An 18,661-nucleotide genomic window follows, 5' to 3' on the forward strand; every position below is an offset into this window, starting at 1 on the left:
AGGAGATGAGCCAGTCAGGTGTGATGTAGCAACGATGAAAAATACAAGTTTCCTCTAGTTCCTAAATGCTTTCCCTGCCCCCTCCCCCCCTACTATCATGATCTGAATTCTACCTTGCAAGTCTGGCTAGACCAGAGGATGTACACTGGTGCACAGAAGAACCAGAAGCACAGGGAATCCAGGGCGGGTGATCCCTTCAGGACCAGTGGTGTGAGTGGAAATACTGGGAACGTAGAGGGAGGGTGGGTTGGAAAGAGGGAACCGATTGCAAGGATCTACATGTGACCTCCTCCCTGGGGGATGGACAACAGAAAAGGGGGTGAAGAGAGAAGCTAGACAGGGAAAGATATGACAAAATAATAATATATAAATTATCAAGGGCTCATGAGGGAGGGGTTAGTGGGGAGAGAAGGGTAAAAATGAGGAGCTGATGCCAGGGCCTTAAGTGGAGAGCAAATGTTTTGAGAATGATGAGGGCAATGAATGTACAGATGTGCTTTACACAATTGATGTATGTATGGATTGTGATAAGAGTTGTATGAGTCCCTAATAAAATGTAAAAAAAAAAAGTATTGTATGAGCCCCTAATGAAACAATTTTAAAAACTCACTTGGATCACAAACCAGGCTTCAGCATTAATTCTTTTTCTTGTGAATCCAAAAATGGAGGTATTTCCACCCAAGAAACCTAACATATTTATTCACAATTACTGGCTGGAGAATCCTATTAGTACACTGGTTCTCAACCTTCCTAATGCCATGACTCTAATACAATTCCTCATGTTGTGGTGACTCCCAACCATAAAATTCTTATCTTTTTTTAAGCATTGTTTTATTGGGGGATCGTATAACTCTTATCACAATCTGTACATCCATCCATTGTGTCAAGCACATTTGTACATTTATTGCCATCACCATTCTCAAAGCATTTCCTTTCTATTTGAGCCTTTGGTATCAGCTACTCATTTCCCCCTCCCTTCCCTGTCCTCCTTCACTCACAAACCCTTGATAATTTATAAATTTTTTTTTCATGTTTTACTCTGTCTGATATCTCCCTTCAGCCACTTTTCTGTTGTCCTTCCCCCAGGGACATAAGATTATTTTCATTCCTACTTCATAACTGTAATTTTGCTACTGTTATGAATCATAATGTAAACATCTGATATGCAGGATGTATTAGGTGACCCCTGTAAAAGGGTTGTTTGATCCTCAAAGGGGTCACGACCCACAGGTTGAGAACCACTGTATTATTATTTCTTGTCCCTCCCTACCTTCTTACTAGACTCATTCAGGGAATGGTGGGTGGTGGGAATTACATTGAACAGCAATAGTGTAATCAAATTAACATATGGCCCCATACCTTTTAAATTATACCCAAATATAATTATCTAATCTCCATCCCTGAAATTGCATTTTATTTATGGACATAGGACTTGGAGCCTCTGGGAAGACGTTTCCAGTAGGTATTGGTTTCCTTAATCAGTCAAGCTTTCCCCCCAGTCCATTCCAGAAGCAGCTTTTCTTCTCACTGCTGTAGCACATCATTCCCTACGTCTATTACAAGAACTGTAACCAAAGGCCAGTCAAACACCTTTCTGTGGTCAGTGGGCATTCTGGAACACTTCATTGTGTTCATTCAGAACTTGTACACAGATCAAGTGGCAGCTGTGTAAATAGAACAAGGGGACACTACATGGTTGAAAATGAAGAAAAGTGTGTGTCAGGGTTGTATCCCCTCACCATACTTGTTCAATCTACATGCTGAGCAAATAACCAGAGAAGCTGTGTTATATGAAGAAGAGTGCGGTATCAGGATTGGAGGAAGGCTTAACAACCTGCAGTATGCAGATGACACAACCTTGCTGGCTAAAAGTGAGGAGCACTCAAAGCACTAATTAATGAAAGTCAAGTATTATAGCTTTTAGTATGGATTACAACTCAATATAAGGAAAAACCAAAATCCTCACAATTGGACTAATAGGTAATATCATGATAAGTGGAGAAAAGGTTAAAGTTATCAAGTATTTTTGTCTACTTGGATCTACAATCAATGCTCATGGAAATCATGCAATCAAAAGACACATTGCATTAGGTAAATCAGCTGCACAAGGCCTCTTTAGAGCAGTGAAGAGGAAGGATGTTACTTTGAGGGCTAAGATGGGCCTGACCCAAGCCATGGTATTCCCCATTGCCTAATATGCATGTGTAAGTTGGACAATGAATAGGCAAGATTGCATAAGAACAGATGCATTTGAATTGTGCTGGAGAAGAATTTGAAAGTGTTACGGACTGCTAAAAGGACAAAGCAATGTGTATCGGTAGAAGTAAGGTCAAAGTGCTCCTCAGAACCAGGACGGTAAGACTTAGTCTTACAGACTTTGGACATGTTGTCAACACTAGTGCCTGGAGAAGGACATCACATTTGGTAAAGTGGAGGGGAGTGAGAACGAGGCAGACCCTCCAAGAGAAGGATTGGCGCAGTGGCTCAGGCACAGGAACAAGTGTGCGGGTGGCGCAGGGCTGAGCAGTGCTTCATTCTGTTGTGCACAGGGCCGGTGTGGGCCGACGTGGGTCGACGTGGGCCGACGTGGGTCGACGTGGGCCGACGTGGGCCGGTGTGGGTCGACGTGGGTCGATGTGGGCCGGAGCGGGCCGATGTGGGTCGGAGCGGGCCGGTGTGGGCCGAGGGGGGCTGCTGTGGGTTGGAGCGGGCCGATGTGGGCCGACGTGGGTGGGAGCCGGCTCAATAGCACTGAAGAACAACAACAATGAAGGTCCGATCTTAATCTCATCCTATTGCTTATCCAACAATGCCATCCCAAATGGCACTGAGCCACAGGCATGTGGAGTCCAGAATGATAAAATATCACACAAAAGAGTATGGCTGGAAGACCCTATCAATGGACTGTAATTCAATGCTAGGCGAAACCTGAACTGAAAGATTTGGCTCAAAGATTCCCCAAAATAATGTTGGTTAAAGGCAGAAAATGAAAACAAAATTTTAAAATCCTCAAGGACTCGAGACTTTCTGGAGCTATGAAGGCTGGACGACCTCCTAAAACTACTGCCCTGAGAGAATCCTCAAACTTTACACCAAAAATATTCCCGGAAGTCTTCTTAAAAGCAGCAACAGTTTAGCCTAACTAGTAAATAGTTCTTCCTGGGAATTATGCTCTTCTAAGATCTATATGAGATCAAGGTGACATTAGTAGCTTGAAAGATTAGATAGAAACTTTAAGGGATGGGTGTGAATTAAAGTCAATTAGGGGTAGATCAACTCAGAAAAGGAGAGTGAGACTAGTTCATAACTTGAAGAATATAATCACTGTCACTGAATTGTACATGTAGAAACTTAGTTTGTCTATAGTTTTCAACCTATATTCCTAACATTCTGAAAAACATCAAGAATTAAAAAATACTAAGTAACTAGCGAATATCAGACTCTTAATAGATATTTGTTGGCTTAGGTAATTAGCTAAAGCATCATCTGTGGATGACATTCAAAACATCTTGTTACTAGGGTTCCGGTTTACAGTGGCTTTCCCGAGCACAGCACCTTTAACCACACTTCTGCAACCAGTGCCCGGCTACAGACAGTTCTCTCACGCATACACTTGCCTAAGTCTCCTTAGGGCACCTTCCCCAAGAGATCCCATCAAAGCTCCCACAGGCATGGGCTGGGTTTAATAAATTCAAGATGGAGAGCTCAGTTCAAAAGGTATGGCACTGTTTGGAGACTTTAAAAGGGCAATCTCCATAATTTTCTCGACAGACACAGGCTATCAGAGGGACTTACTAGAAAGAACTTGAAGACACACCTTCCCAACACAATCCCTGAAGACAAATGGGTGCATAAGCAAATGTGGTGAAGAAAGCTGATGGTGCCCGGTTATCAAAAGATATAGCATCTGGGGTCTTAAAGGCTTGAAGGTAAACAAGCGGCCATCTAGCTCCGAAGCAACAAAGCTCACATGGAAGAAGCACACCAGCCTGTATGACCACGAGGTGTCGAAGGGATGAGGTATCAGGCATCAAAGAATAAAAAACTGTATCATTGTGAAAGAGGGGGAGTGCAGAGTGGGGACCCAGAGCCCATCTGTAGGCAACTGGACATCCGTTTATGGAAGGGTCACGGGGAGGAGAAGAGCCAGTCAGGGTGCAATGTAGCAACAATGATACATATAACTTTCCTCTAGTTCTTAAATGCTTCCTCCTCCCCCACCCTGATTATAATGATCCCAATTCTACCTTACAATCTGGCTAGACCAGAGGATGTACACTGGTACAGATAGGAACTGGAAGCACAGGGAATCTAGGACGGATGATCCCTACAGGACCAGTGGTGAGAGTGGTGATACCAGGAGGGTGGAAGGAGGGTGGGATGGAAAGGGAAACCAATTATAAGGATCTACATATAACTTCTTCCCTGGGGGACGGACAACAGAAATGTGGATGAAGGGAGACCTCGAACAGTGTAAGATATGACAAAATAATTTATAAATTATCCAGGGTTCATGAGGGAGCAGGGAGCAAAAAAAATAAAAAAACTTGAAGATAAGTGAAAATGGAATTGTGAGAAAAATTCCAGGAAAGTTGTGACCAGGAATTTTTTTCCATCATGACTGTGCACCTGCCCATTTTCCAAGGGTAGCAAGGACTGCCCTAAGAGAGTTTCATTGGGAAACCTTACCCCATCTACCTTATAACCCTGGTTTTACTCCCTAAAGCTTTTTGTAAAACAATCTTCTAAAGGGTCGCTATTTTACTCCTATGAAAATGTCCACTTTCAGTTTTATGTGGTATAAGTGAATAAGCAAATATTTTTTCAGGGGGGAGGGGGAATGGGGTACTGATAGCAATGATGACTGTATAACCCCATTCGAGAGGAACAGATAACAGAATTGCAGGTGAATGGATACATTAGATGGTGTAAGACATGGCAAAAAGTATGTATATAATAATAAGTATTCTTGTGGGGGGGGGCGTAAAGAAGAGTTGATATCAAAGAGTTCAAGAAACAAAGAAAATGTTTTGAAAATGATGGTGAAAGCAATTGTACACCTATGCTTGATCTAACTGAATTATGCATTACTATAATATCTCCCAATAAAATGATTTTTAAAAAGTTCTTCAGGGAAATGCTAGAGAGATGAAGCAAATAGCGCAGAGAGAAGACATGTAGAGCAACAGCAGCTTTGCGGTTTGCAATTTTTGTATAATAAAGGTTTCTACGACTTTTATGAACTCAGACAAATTCCTGCCACTGAGTTGATGCCGACTTGATGCGACTCAATGGACCTGGTAAAACTGCCCCTGTGAGTTTCCAAGACTAATCCTGGACAGTGGGTGGCTTCAAATTGCTGATCTTGTGTAACCATTACGCCACTAGGGCTCCTCTATGATATGATAGGAATTTAAAAAATTACCACTGTATATTCTAGCAACATTCCACCCTTTAGTTTTATTTCAATCTCCAAGTTCTCTAAAGTCAATCAAAAGTTATGTCCAAATAAATACATCATTCTTTCACAAGAGTTCTTCATGTGTGTATAGCAGATTTGCCCACTTAAGATGTATAAGGAGGTTCCTTTGTGATAGATACTATACAATTAAGAACCAACGACAGGCAAGAAATACGGATATTTTAAAAGTTCACAAGTAGAGACACAGTGTGGGAATTGCGCCCGATCTGATCCCGCCACACTGAGGGCAAACACTAAGGGGGTGCAACAGAACAGCAAGGGAATGGAGCGGCGAGGTCCCCAGGGAATGCTGAAGGCAGACTTTGGGGCCAGGGCGTGGTGCCCCAACAGACTGGACTGGAAAACACGTCTAAAGGCCAACAAACAATCCCTTTCTTTCTTGTTGTGTTTTGTTTTTTTTGGTCATGGGTTTGTTGTTGTTTGATTGTATATTGTTGCTTGGTTTTGCTCTGTCTTGTTTTTGTGCATGTTATTATCTCCGAAGGTCTAAATAAGAAAGGGTGGATGAACAATCTGGAGGAGAAAACAATGAGACCAACAGTTCCGGGGGGACATGGGAGAGGAGGAGGTGGGGGTAAGAAAGTGGTGTTAACAAACCCAGGGACAAGGGAACAACAAGTGACACAAACAGGTGGGTGGTGAGGAGGATGTGGGAGGTCTGGTAGGGCATGATCAAGGGTAATGTAACAAAGAGGAATTGCTGAAATCCAGGTGGGCACTGAGCATGATAGTGGGACAGGAGCTAAGTGCAAGAAAATAGAGGAAAGAGCTGTGAGGCAAAGGGCATGTATAGAGGTTTAGATAAAAGCATGTACATATGCAAATATATTTATATCTGAGGATGGGGAAATAGATCTATGTGCCTATATTTATACATTTAGTATTAAGGTAGCAGAAGGGCATTGAGCCTCCACTCAAGTACTCCCTCAGTGCCTCAATGCAACAATACGTTCTTCTATTAAATTGGCATTCTATGATGCTCACCTTGCTGACAAAACCACTGAAGACAAAACGGATGAATAAGCAAATGTGAAGAAAGCTGATGGTGCCCGGCTATCAAAAGATATAGCATCTGGAGTTTTAAAGACTTTAAGGTAAACAAGGTGTTATCTAGCTCAGAAGCAACAAAGCCCACATGGAAGAAGCACACCAGCCTGTGTGATCACGAGGTGCTGAAAGAATCAGTTATCAGGCATCAAAGAACAAAAAAAATCTTACCATAGTGAATGAGGGGGATAGTGCGGAGTGGAGACCCAAAGCACATTTATAGGCCACTGGACATCCCCTTACAGAAGGGTCTCAGGGAGGAGATAAACCAGTCAGGGTGCGATGTAGCAACGATGAAAAATACAACTTTCCTCTAGTTCCTAAATGCTTCCTCCCCCTTCCACCCCCACTGTCATGATCCCAATTCTACCTTGCAAGTCTGGCTAGACCGGAGAATGTACACTGGTACAGATAGGAACTAGAAACACAGGGAATCCAGGGCGGATGATACCTTCAGGACCAGTGGTGAGAGTGGAGATACTGGGAGTGTGGAGGGAGAGTGAGTTGGAAAGGGGGAAATGATTACAGGGATCTACATGTAACCTCCTCCCTGGGGGACGGACAACAGAAAAGTGGGTGAAGGGAGATGTCGGACAGGGCAAAATATGACAATATAATAATTTACAAATTATCAAGGGTTCATGGGGGGGAGTGCCGAGGGAGGGGGATAAGGAGGAGCTGATGGCAGGGGCTTAGGTGGAGAGCAAATGTTTTGAGAATGATGAGGGCAATGAATGTACACATGTGCTTTACACATTGGTGTATGTATGGATTGTGATAAGAGCTGTATGAGCCCCTAATAAAACGATTAAAAAAAAAGAAAAGCAAAACAACAACAAAAAAAACCATTCTCAAGTCCTGGTGGCAAATATGGCATTTCCATGTGCTGTTTACATGTTTACATGTGTAACTACCTTTTCTCTATAAAATTGGTGACTCATGAATTTCATTCATTCACTTGGTTTTTAGTAGACAGGGCTTGAGTGACCAGAAAGGAAGTAGAGGGCTACCGTCTACGCAGGAGTCTCCAATCTCAGGAGAGGCAGGGAAGGAGTGTGATGGAGCCTGTGGAAGCTGGAGTGACCCAGGCCAGCGAGAATGCTAGCTCCACCACCTTGACCTTGGCCAATACCTTGTCTCCATTCCTCCTTCCTCACTGGCTAAAATAAGATAACAATATATGCTAGCTCAGGCAGGAGGATGAAACGAAGCAATGTAAGTAAAATGCTAAGCTTGGTCCTCAGCACAAAGTAAGTGTTCAGTAAATGTCAGGCCTTCTCAATCATTTTAAGTGCTTGTGTCCTCAATGGTTCAGAAAACGCAATCATTACATGAAATGAAAAGTCAATAAGGGTCAAATGTTTATGAAGCCGAGGCAGTATGAAGTAGAGAGTGGAGAGAAAGCATACGTAGTCTTCTGAGCCCTGAGGAAAGAAGAAGAGCAATGTGTGCGAACAGCACTTTTAACAAGCATTCACATCAGCTGACCAGACTCCGTGGGTTCATAAGGTTGTGGGCACAGCAGAATATCTGGGGAAACTCCCAAAACCGAATCTAAAATTAGAGGAACCATACTGTGAAAGTAATGTCCTAAAACAACTCCCCCTGTTTTCGATGGGCCTCTTGCTGTCAAAGGTTCCTATACCTTGTTTTCAAGACGCCCTGGTGGTGTAACGGTTAGTGCTCAGTTTCTAACAGAAAGGCCTGCAGTTTGAATCTATCATCTACTCTCCTGCAGAAAAGACCTAGTGATCTGTTCCCATAAAATTAGTCTAGGACTAGGATATTTTGGCTAATATTGAAATTATGGACTTGATCTGGACTGGGTTGGGCTGTTTTCTCAATATACAGTTGCTCTTTATTATAAAGATATCTCTTACACACACACACACACACACACACACACACACACAAAATTAGTCTAGGAAACCCTATGGGCAGCTCTGGGAGACGCAATTCGCAGGCCTGCTGGTGTAGTGGCTACACACATTGGGCTGCAAACCACCAGGTCTTTGGTTTGAAATCACCAGTTGCCCCTTTGGAAAAAGATGAGGCTTTCTACTGCCACAAAGAGTTACAGTCTCAGAAACCCACAGGGGAGCAGTCCGATCTTACCCTCTAGGGCAGTGGTTCTCACCCTTCCTCATGCCATGACCCTTTAATACAGTTCCTCATGTGGTAGTGACCCCCCCAACCACAAAATTATTTTCTTGGCTACTTCATAACTATAATTTTGCTACTGCTATGAATTGGGCAATCTCTATGAAAGGGTCGTTTGACCCCCAAAGGGGTCGCGGCCCACAGGTTGAGAACCGCTGCTGTACGGTCATTGTAAGTCAGAATCGTCTCAATGGCATTAATTGGGGTTTCGGGGAGACGAGTTGGAATCGACTTGATGGCACACACATGCCTTTTTCTCCAACTCTCCTCCCTTGGCCATACACCATTCCTTTTGGTATGTTGAGTCATGACAGCTTGGTGTATAGCAAGTCTAGAGTTAGACAGTTACTAAGATTAGCTATAAGTAGAGAATTGTGAGGAGCCAGCAGCTTCAACTCCAGGAAAGTCAAGATTTAGGAAGAATTTGGAATTATTTAAACATCTAGGATGGTCAAACGGTCAAGTGCCAGACCACTAGCTGAAAGGCTGGCACTTGGATCCCATGTACCCACAGGGGCCTTACAAGACCCACCTGGTGATGTGCTTCTGAAAGACCACAGCTTGGAAATGCTGGAGAACATTCTAGTCTGCATGCATGGGGTTTCCAAGGGTAAAAATCAATTTGACAACAACACAGAACTATTCAAAATTATTGAAATCCAGCCATGGCAGAAGGCATGATCACACTGGTACCCTCTCAAGCTCCATGGCTTCCATAACTAAAAACATTTCCTTTCACATAACTTCAAACCAGTGATTTAATGCTTAGTGATTTAATGCTTACAAGTGCTTATAATTATTAGGCTCAACTACTAACCAAAAGGTTGGCTATTCAAATCCACATAAAGGCATGTAGCATCTACTTAGGAAAAATCACCACAAACCGAACCTATGGCTGGCATGTCAATTTTAACTACGGCCCACCCCACACGTGTGTCAGAGTGGAACTGCTTCCACAGGTCCTTTACTGTGACTGTCACATGAGCAACTCCACTGGGTGGTTCTGAACCACCCACTTTAGGCTAGTGGTCACAGGTCACCTGTTTGTGCTGCCCAGGGACCTTGGAAAGGTTACAGCCATCGAACCCCCATGGAGGACACTTCTACTCCTGACGCAGGGATCAACTTGATGGCAACTCGTTTTTCTTGGAACACCACAAACGTCTGAAAGCATTAAAGTTCATACCTGAGCCACTTTGCAGACTAGGAAAAGGTTTCATTATTAATAAGGTATGGGTAGATTACTACTCATTGTAAAGAAAACCAAAATCCTCACAATGGAACAATAATTAGCATCATTAAATGGAGAAAAGATTGAAGTTGCCAAGGATGTCGCCTTGCTGGGATCCACAACCAGTGCTGAGGGAAGCAGCAGTCAAGCGATCACAAGATGCACTGAACTGGGTCAATGTGCTGCACAAAGCCTCTTGAGAGTGTTGAAAAACAAGCACGCTACCTAGAGGATTGTAGTGCTCCTCACCCAAAGCACGGGATTTTCAATCGCCTCAAATGCATGCAAACGTTGGACACGGAGTAAGGCAGTTCTCATGCTCCCTTCCTGGAGCCCTGGCGGTGTGGTGCTTACACATTGGGCGCAACCTCAGTCAGTCATTTTATGGGCGTTACAAAGATTGGGGTTAGAAGAGGCATATTAAGAAGTTTACTGTACCATATATATATATATATATACACACACACATATAACTAATTTTCCCCTTACTCATCCCCAGAGTTAGACATGAATGAAGCCCTTTCCTTGCATTCTGGAGTCTTTAGTGCATCTATGTGAAACAGTCAAATACGTCGTTTTTGTGCTCGACTCTGAAGTGGTAGCCATAATATGCTTCCCAAAGTTTTAAAATTCTTTCTATTCCTCTTCTAGCCCTCCTCCCCTTGGTAAATGGGGCACATTTGGGTGGAGTAGACTGATCTACTTGAGGGAGAAAGGGCAAGGGCTGGGACAGTTTTCATGACACTGCCTTAGACATGTGCGTTGTAGCTTTGGGATTTGGGAAGCGGCAGAGTATAAGTAGAAGCTGGTAAATATGCACTTGGCACAAGCACCTCTTCTCTCCAACGCCACAAGGAAGCCTTCTCTCATCTATTCTGTCTATCCAAAAGACGAATTCTAAAGTTAGGATTAAAAGTATTTGATTGTAGCATGTCAGTAGCTTCTTCTCATATAGGTGATGAGAGAGTGGCATGAAGTTCATGCCAAGGAGAAAAAAATATCAATAAATATGAAAATATACTTGCACATGCTAATGACCATAAAAAAGTCTGGAAGAAAACTGACTAAAGTCAAATGTTTATATCCTCAAATGAACATTCAAGTAACCCACAAATCTGATATCTAGATACTGTACGTAAGCAAAAAAGAGAGATTGCGTTGATTTTGCACTACAGTAACATAAAGTATAACTTTATTAATACCTACACTATTCCTTTTTCCAAGTATGCCTTGGTTCTAAAGTAGAAATCAGAATAATATGTAAGAATAAAAGTTCACAGCCCAGAACATGACCTACTTTAAGTCAATTTCATATTGGAATAAAATATGCATCAGTGAGACATTTTTAGTGACTGCAGTTTTTCAAAGGGATGGAACGGGGACCTGTGTGTTTTCCCAGTAATTTTTTAAAGCACGTACACACCAATCAGCTGTTTTAAAAGTAGTGGTTATAAAATAAGAAGATGAGAATGTGTTAAAGAATCACACGATGCATCTGCTACCATCGATGACCACACTTAGTAACTTTAGCTTCCAGTCATTCATTCCTGATCATCATCTGCCTGGGGCCGTAATTTTCTAGCAAAAGTTAAAGACCAAAAATAAGAGGAAGGACTGGAATAAATAAAGGAAGCTGGGATAATCCCTACAAGTACACTGCCCAACCATACGGTCTAAGAGTTTAAACATCCTCCTCCATCAAACCCTGTACCACAGTTGTCAGGACAGAGAGTTATTAAGAACTGACAGAAGTATCTTCACTTGAGAGCAAAGTGGTTAATACACTGATTCCAAGAAATAGGCATTTTTTTGGGAAATAGACAATTTTAAGGAGAAAAAAATTGAAGCTGTGTAAAAGTTTGTTTTGTGTGTGTGTGTGTGTGTGTGTGTTTAAAAAATGAAGAGTGGTACTAAGGCTGTGCTGATCTTCCTCTCCTCGGCTGTTAGAAACTAATTCCTGCTACATGGAAGTTATACACTCAGGACTGGAGATGAGTACAAACCACTCACTCCAAGACACAAACCGGTTTCACTAAGTCTCTCAATTCGCAGGTTCACTTTCTGGGTAACAATGACAAGATAAAATTAGACTACTAAAAGGTGAACCCAGTGGATCCTTACTTGGAACCTGTGATGAATTCTTGTCCCCTAGTGTTGTCACTACAGAGGATGGCCCTGGTAGGCCTTAATCTGGGTCTATTCTTACTCTTTTTCCCCATTCTGATTCTTAATGCTGAATGACTTGAGACAAAGCATTCATTCATTAGCTTCAATTGACAGACTCCAGTCACTGGCTCACAGAGACGTGAAGATTAACGATGACAACCAAAGAACATGATCTAAGAAACAGTCAAGACATTTTAATCTTCTCCTGGGAGCTGGCGCAAGGGGCAAAAAAGGGAAGCCATAGTTTCCAGGCACTGAAGTCAAGGTTTCCTGGCAGTGCAAGGTAGTTCAAAGATTTGTTTCGGTGCCTTAAAAAAATAAATCTCTTTTTTCTCTAGAAGGGAAACCGTCTTCCCTCATCACTTCAAGTTTCTCTCCCTTTTGAGAACCCACATGGTAATGTATTGGGCACTGTCTCATGCTCTCTACCTTTGGTTACATTTTCATTGAAGAAACCGGTCCTTTTAAATCATCTTACCACTGCTCCAGAGACTTCTTTTTACATACATTGCCTAGTCTAGCGCTTCACTCACGACATGTAGCAACAAACATTTGTTGATTGATAACTGAGCCTAGCGGGGTGCGCAGGGCTCCCGGGGCAGTTTTAAGAAGTGAGGCCTTTTGCTGCCTAGCGGTCCGGGGCAGGTTACTCCAAAGCCGCACATTTTCTTCTTTGTCATCTTGCACACGGAGATTTCTCTACCCATGCCAGGGACCAGATCTGCTCTATTTACGGGAATGGGGTGAACGCACGTTCGAACAACACAAAACCCCCAAACCCAAGAACTATAACCGAGGCCACTCGGAGGCGGCGGAGCAGCAGCCACACCTGCTCGGCTGCGGTGGGGCCTGGAGTCCGCACCGGCTCGGCAGGCAGGTTATGGGGCGCTGCCCCTGCTCCGCTCCTCCGGGGAACTGTCCAAACTCGGGGCCCGGGCACACCGGCGGGCACAGGTGGCCCGCGGCCGAAGCACGTGGGGGGCCGAGGGAACCAGCGCCCGGCCCCAAGGGGGGGGGTTCCGGAGGGGCGGCCGGGCCAGCGGGGGTCGGCGGCCGGGAGAGGCTCGGTCACTGGGCGCGGTCACCGCGGCCGCCCACGGCGCCCCCCCGCCCCCCGAGACCCGGAGGGAGGCGGAGCTCCGGGGGGCCGGGCCAGCCCTTCCCAGCCCAGTCCCCGCCCGCGGCCGCGGGTCCCCCGCCCTCGCCCGGGTCGCCACTCACGGTGCTTGCCGCCGGCGCCGCCGCCGCTCGGGTAGCTGAGCAGCAGGAAGGGCAGCGGGGAGCCGGGCGACGGCGGGGTCCTCCAGGCGCGCTGCGGCGGCGGGCGCGCGGCGAAGCCGGCGCCTCCATCGCCGGGGTAGAGCAGGAAGAAGGGGGCGGCCACCGGCGAGTCGGGCTCGGACCCCGCCGCACCCCCGGCGTCCGCGTCCGGCCGCCGCTCCCCGCGCCCGGCCGGCTCCTCGCTGCAACTTTCCGCGCCGGCGCCGGGCAGCGCCGGGCTCTCCGCCATGCTCGCTCCCGCCGCCTTCGCCGAGAGGCGCCCGGCCTGGCTCCGAGCAGGGGTCACGGGGTGGGGGGCGTCGCCCTGTCGCGTCCGCGCCGCCGCCGCCTGCTCCCGGGCTCCCGAGCTCCGCTCCCCGCCCGGCCCGCCGGGTCCCAGCCCGCGGGAGCGCCGGCCCCGCCCGACGGCTCGGCCTCCCAACCAGCGGCCGCCGCCGGATCCCCGCCCGCCCGCCCGGCGCCGCGCCGGCGAATCCGCTCCCGGGGGAGGGGGGGCGTCCGCTGCCCACACCGCCCCCCCGCGCCTCCCTCCGCGGCCCGGCGGACTCCGGCCGGCGCCGCGTCCTTACCCGCCCGGGCCGGGCCCTCGGGGCTCGCGGCGCGTTGGCCCCGCGGGTGCGCGACGACCGACCCCCGGGGGTGGTTTAGGGGTGGAATCGCGCGAACTTCACCGAGAGCGAAAGAGCACAGGGGGCGAGAGCTGGTTTTACAAAGGTCTCCCCCCCCCCTCGGAGAATTGAACCGTGCGATCCTCCGTTCACACGCTGGAACTTCAGCCGTTGATTCACGAGCTTTCACGTGAGAAACCCGGGGGGTGTCTTCTTTCGGCCACCTCTTTTGTTCCGCGTCATGTGCGCGGTGCAGAAAGCTCGGATTTGCTTTCACTGAAACGCCCTGGTTTGCCAGGGCTCCGGGTACGTGGGAGCGCATTGGAAGCCCAACGGCTTAGAATGTATAAGCCAAATGTCTGTTCCAGGTAGGTAGTGTAGTGTTGGTGGCTTGCTAGGAATTGGCCACCATTGCCTTCTGTTGGACATTTGAATTCATGATTACTGATGTAACGTCACTAAGGCGGAATCGACTTGATGGCAGTGAGTTTGGGTTATGAGAACCAGTGCATTCCCTTAAGTAAGCATTTCTCCAAGACAATCCCCAGTAACTATTATTCTTTACCCTGGATTCTGGGATTGTACCCAATCTTTCCCTGCCTTGGGTTCAGGTTGCAAAATGCTGGCATAAATTCCACATGGACTTCATTGAAAATCACTGTTGTGCATGATACCTGCTTTTCCCTCTTTTTGTTACCCTTTTTGTACAGCAAGTTAAACATCTCAAAGGAACATAACATGTTTTTATTGTTGCCATTGGTCTTTTTAAACAACAAATGTTAAAATGGGAAGTATTCACCAGACACTAACTTGAAGGATTTCTTAAAAGTTTGAGTTTCTGAAAATTCACTAACTTGTTGATCCAAGCACTAGTGTTTAAGTTACTTGTCCTCCTTCAGCCTAATTTCCTCTTCTGTAAAATAAGGATATTACTGGTCACAAAGGTATTGTGAATGTAAAGTAAGTGTAAGTCAAAGCTCTTTAAAGCAGAGTCAGCAGAGTTAATTGTTTGATACTTAATTGTTACTAACTTTATGGGATATTTTCTTTCATCTAATTTTCAGTATTTGGAGGTTTGTTGTAGGAATTGCAAACTGTATACTACCTTGAAGAGAAAACCTAAAGTTACTAGATGTACCATATACTTTTCTTTATAACTGAACCAATAAGCAACATCATAAGTGAAGAGAAGGTTGAAATTAAGAATTTCATTTCACTTGGTTCTGTAATCCACACTTGGAAGCAGCAGTCAAAAAATCGAGTGACACTTTGGAATGGCCAAATCTGCTACAAAAGACCTTTTTATTTTAATATTAAAAATTATTTTATTGGGGGCTTGTACAACTCTTATCACAATCCATACATCCATTGTGTGAAGCATGTTTGTACATTTGTTGCCACTATCATTCTCAAAACATTTTCTTTCTACTTGAGCCCTTGGTATCAACTCATTTTTCCACTCCCTCCCTGCCTCCCCTCCCTCATGAGCTCTTGGTAATTTATAAATTATTATTACTTCTCTTACAATGTCTCCCTTCACCCACTTTTCTGTTGTCCATCCCCAGGGAGGAGGCTATATGTAGATCCTTGTAATCGGTTCCCCCTTTCTACCCCTACTTCACTCCACCCTTCCGGTACTGCCACTCTCACCACTGGTCCTGAGGGGATCATCTGTCCTGGATTCCCTGTGTTTCCAGTTCCTATCTGTACCAGTGAACGTCCTCTGGTCTAGCTGGATTTGTAAGGTAGAATTGGGATCATGGTGGGGGTGGGGGGAGGAAGCATTCAAAAGGCCTTTTTAAAGGGTAAAGAGAAAGCATGTCACCTTGGACTAAAGAGCACCTGACCCAAACTAGAGTATTTCCAGTCACCTCATATGCTTATGAAAACTGGCCAATGAATGAGGGAAGCATTGCTGCCTTTGAATTATGGTTTTGACAAATATTAAATACACCATAGACTGCCAGAGGGATGAGCAAATCTGTCTCAGAAGAAATATAGAGGACAGTGAGACATCATATCACATTCTTTGGACATGCTGCCAGGAGGGACTGGTCCCTGGAGAGGGACATCATCTTTGGTAAAGGAGAGTCAGTGAAAGAGGAAGACCCATTGTGAGGTGGGCTGACATAGTGGTTGCAATGAGCTGAAACCGCAATGATTGTGAGGGTGGTGCAGGACTGGGCTCTGCCTGTGGTTCTGTTGTACGTAGGGTCGCTATGAGTCAGAACCAACTCGATGGCATCGAACAATAACAACCCATGGTTTCAATGCCTATTTTTAATGGATCTCACTATATTTTTGCAATCAGGAATCTAAACATTTTTGGCAGATTCCTTCATGGAGGCATTTTATAAGAATATATACTTAACCCATTATAGAGGAAAAGAGAATGATAGAACTGAAAGGGAATTCTCACAAATTAGTCCCTAGAAAGGGCAATAATAGGCCAAGGAAGTCACCAAGGTAACGATGCAGAAAAGGCTTATTTTCTCTTGTCTTGTTAGTCAAGATAACATGTTTGTAATAAATGTTGATATGCTCGGAAATCTTGCGCCGTGTTGGCTCTTTTGTGCCTCTCCACTTTAAAAAGCATTTCTATTTATGGTTTATGTCATTAAGCGGGAATGTAATTAATACAGAAAATCAGCTGAAATACAAGTCTTTTAAAATTTACAGACAAAGCTACGAGCTTTTAAAGCTGGATGATACTCCAAGTTCCTAAAGCTTTTAGTGTTTGGATCAATAAGATAATCACAGGTCTGCACAAGATCTAGTGACATAAAGGGATGATTCAGCAAATGCACACATTTAAGTCAGCCGAAATTATAAAAACAAGTTTAAACATGTCGCTCCTTCTTGAATCCAACATTTTCCTATGCTGTTTGAAAATACCAAAATCCAAGCCACTACAATGAAGACGCCCCATTAATTTTCTTGTGAAATAAAACAGCAGATACTTTTTACCTTTAATCTACATTTTAATTTTAGTTATCCGTATTTATTTTGATGTGCTTTGGTCAACTTTAGGGTGGATACTTAGAATTTATTACAGAACTGTCTAGAGCTCAGTGTTATGAATGAGAATGCATCTGTTGCCTAAGCTGCTTGGGGTTATGACCAGAGATCTTCACTATGAATTTAAGGTAATAGTTTTCATAAGCCATTGTATAGTAGAGAAGTCTTATGTGAAAACAAGACACTAGTAGTTAAAACTTCATATTAAGTCAATTTTAATAAATTTAAAGTTTACATATTTCATTATATAAGCTCTCTTAAGAGTCTTATTCTTCTGATTCATAGAATTTGGTGATTATTGTTATTTATTTTTCCAAAACATTACCAAAATACTTAGTCACTTTATACTTCTCTGCATATATTGTAGATATTTTAAGAAACATCTGTAAGTACTATATGTAGTCTAAATCAATAGCTGTTTTCTGTGATTTGTAGAAATATAGATGTATTTTTCATTTGTATTTGCAAATACGCTAATATATGAACTACTTTTATAATAGAAAATTAATATGTTGAGAGTTACTTCGATAATAGTATCTTTTAAATGAAGATCTACTATGAGCAAAAAGTGTTTCTTGTGTACTGTTGGAAGCAGAATTCAAGTGGGCAAGTGGTTTGGGCTCGACTAATAACCTAAAGGTTAGTGGTTCAAAACCACCCAACGGCAGTGCTGTAGAAGAAAGGCCTGGCAATCTGCCTCTATAAAGGTAGTGGTAGTGGTGGTGGTTAGGTGCCACAAGTCATTTCCAGCACATAGCGATCTTCTGAATAGTGCCCCACCTTTCGCTTCCTCACAGTCATCACACTTGAGCTTGTGGTTGCAGTCACTGTGGAGGGGCTTCCTCTTTTTCATCCCGCGTTAGAATAGACACAGCTGCGGCTTTCCTCTGCATACGCTAGGGGAGCTGGTCATCTTTGGTCGACGTGCATTCCTTTCTGAAATGCTCGCCTTCTGGCACGGCACACCCAATCCTTTCTCTCAAATCAGTCATGTAATTTGTCTTGTTTTCATTTAAGCCTTCATTTCTTCTTCCATGGATTACTGCAGAGAACCTGGTCATCCCATTCCAGTTCTATCACTGGTCAGCAGCTAGAATAGTGGTTTTCAACTGTTGACCTAATGTCATTCTGTGGTAGGATGGCTGTGAATTGGAATCAGCTCGATGGCACTGGGTTTCGGTTTTTGGTTCTTTTTAAATTAACAAATCACTTTATTGGGGGCTCTTATAACAATGTATACACAAATTATATCAAACACATTTATACATAGGTTGCCATCATTATTTTCAAAACATTTTCTTTCTGCTTGAGGTCTTGGTATTAGCTCCTGTTTTTTCCCTCCCTCCCCCACCCGAAACATTATAATTATTTTTTTCATATCTTATGTCTATTGTCTCTCTTCACCCACATTTCTGTTGTTCGTCCCCTTGGGTGGGGGTGGGAACCAAATTCACTGTTATCGAGTGGATTCTGATTCATAGCAACCATTTAGGACAAAGAGTTTCTAAGACTGTAACTCTTTACAGGAGTAGAAAGCCTGTCTTTGTCATGAGTGGCTGGTGGTTTTGAACAGCTGACCTTTTGGTTAGCAGCCCAATCAATGCATAACCATTTCTCCACCAGGTGTCCTATGTGGTGGTTTTTAAAAAAACAAAACCTTGGTTGGTT

The 18,661-nt window shown here is 44.4% G+C and overlaps 1 protein-coding gene across 6 annotated transcripts in view; it reads right to left on the reverse strand.

The window, feature by feature from the left end:
- RUFY3 (RUN and FYVE domain containing 3) overlaps positions 1–13,690 on the reverse strand; it is a 96,938-nt gene extending 83,248 nt beyond the window's left edge. For 3 of the 6 annotated variants that reach the window (XR_012783481.1, XM_075544235.1, XM_075544234.1), the window contains exon 1: positions 13,308–13,686. Coding sequence is in view for 5 of the 6 variants with exons in the window: in XM_075544235.1 (XP_075400350.1) it covers positions 13,308–13,596 (289 nt within the window). In the remaining variant the exon portion in view is untranslated. Of the gene's footprint in view, positions 1–13,307 lie in introns of all 6 variants that reach the window. The other 3 variants (XM_075544229.1, XM_075544230.1, XM_075544233.1) reach the window with 3 other exon arrangements.
- Between the last annotated feature and the right edge of the window lie 4,971 nt (positions 13,691–18,661).

Source organism: Tenrec ecaudatus, chromosome 3 (genome assembly GCF_050624435.1).
Source record: "Tenrec ecaudatus isolate mTenEca1 chromosome 3, mTenEca1.hap1, whole genome shotgun sequence".
Classification (NCBI taxonomy): domain Eukaryota; kingdom Metazoa; phylum Chordata; class Mammalia; order Afrosoricida; family Tenrecidae; genus Tenrec; species Tenrec ecaudatus.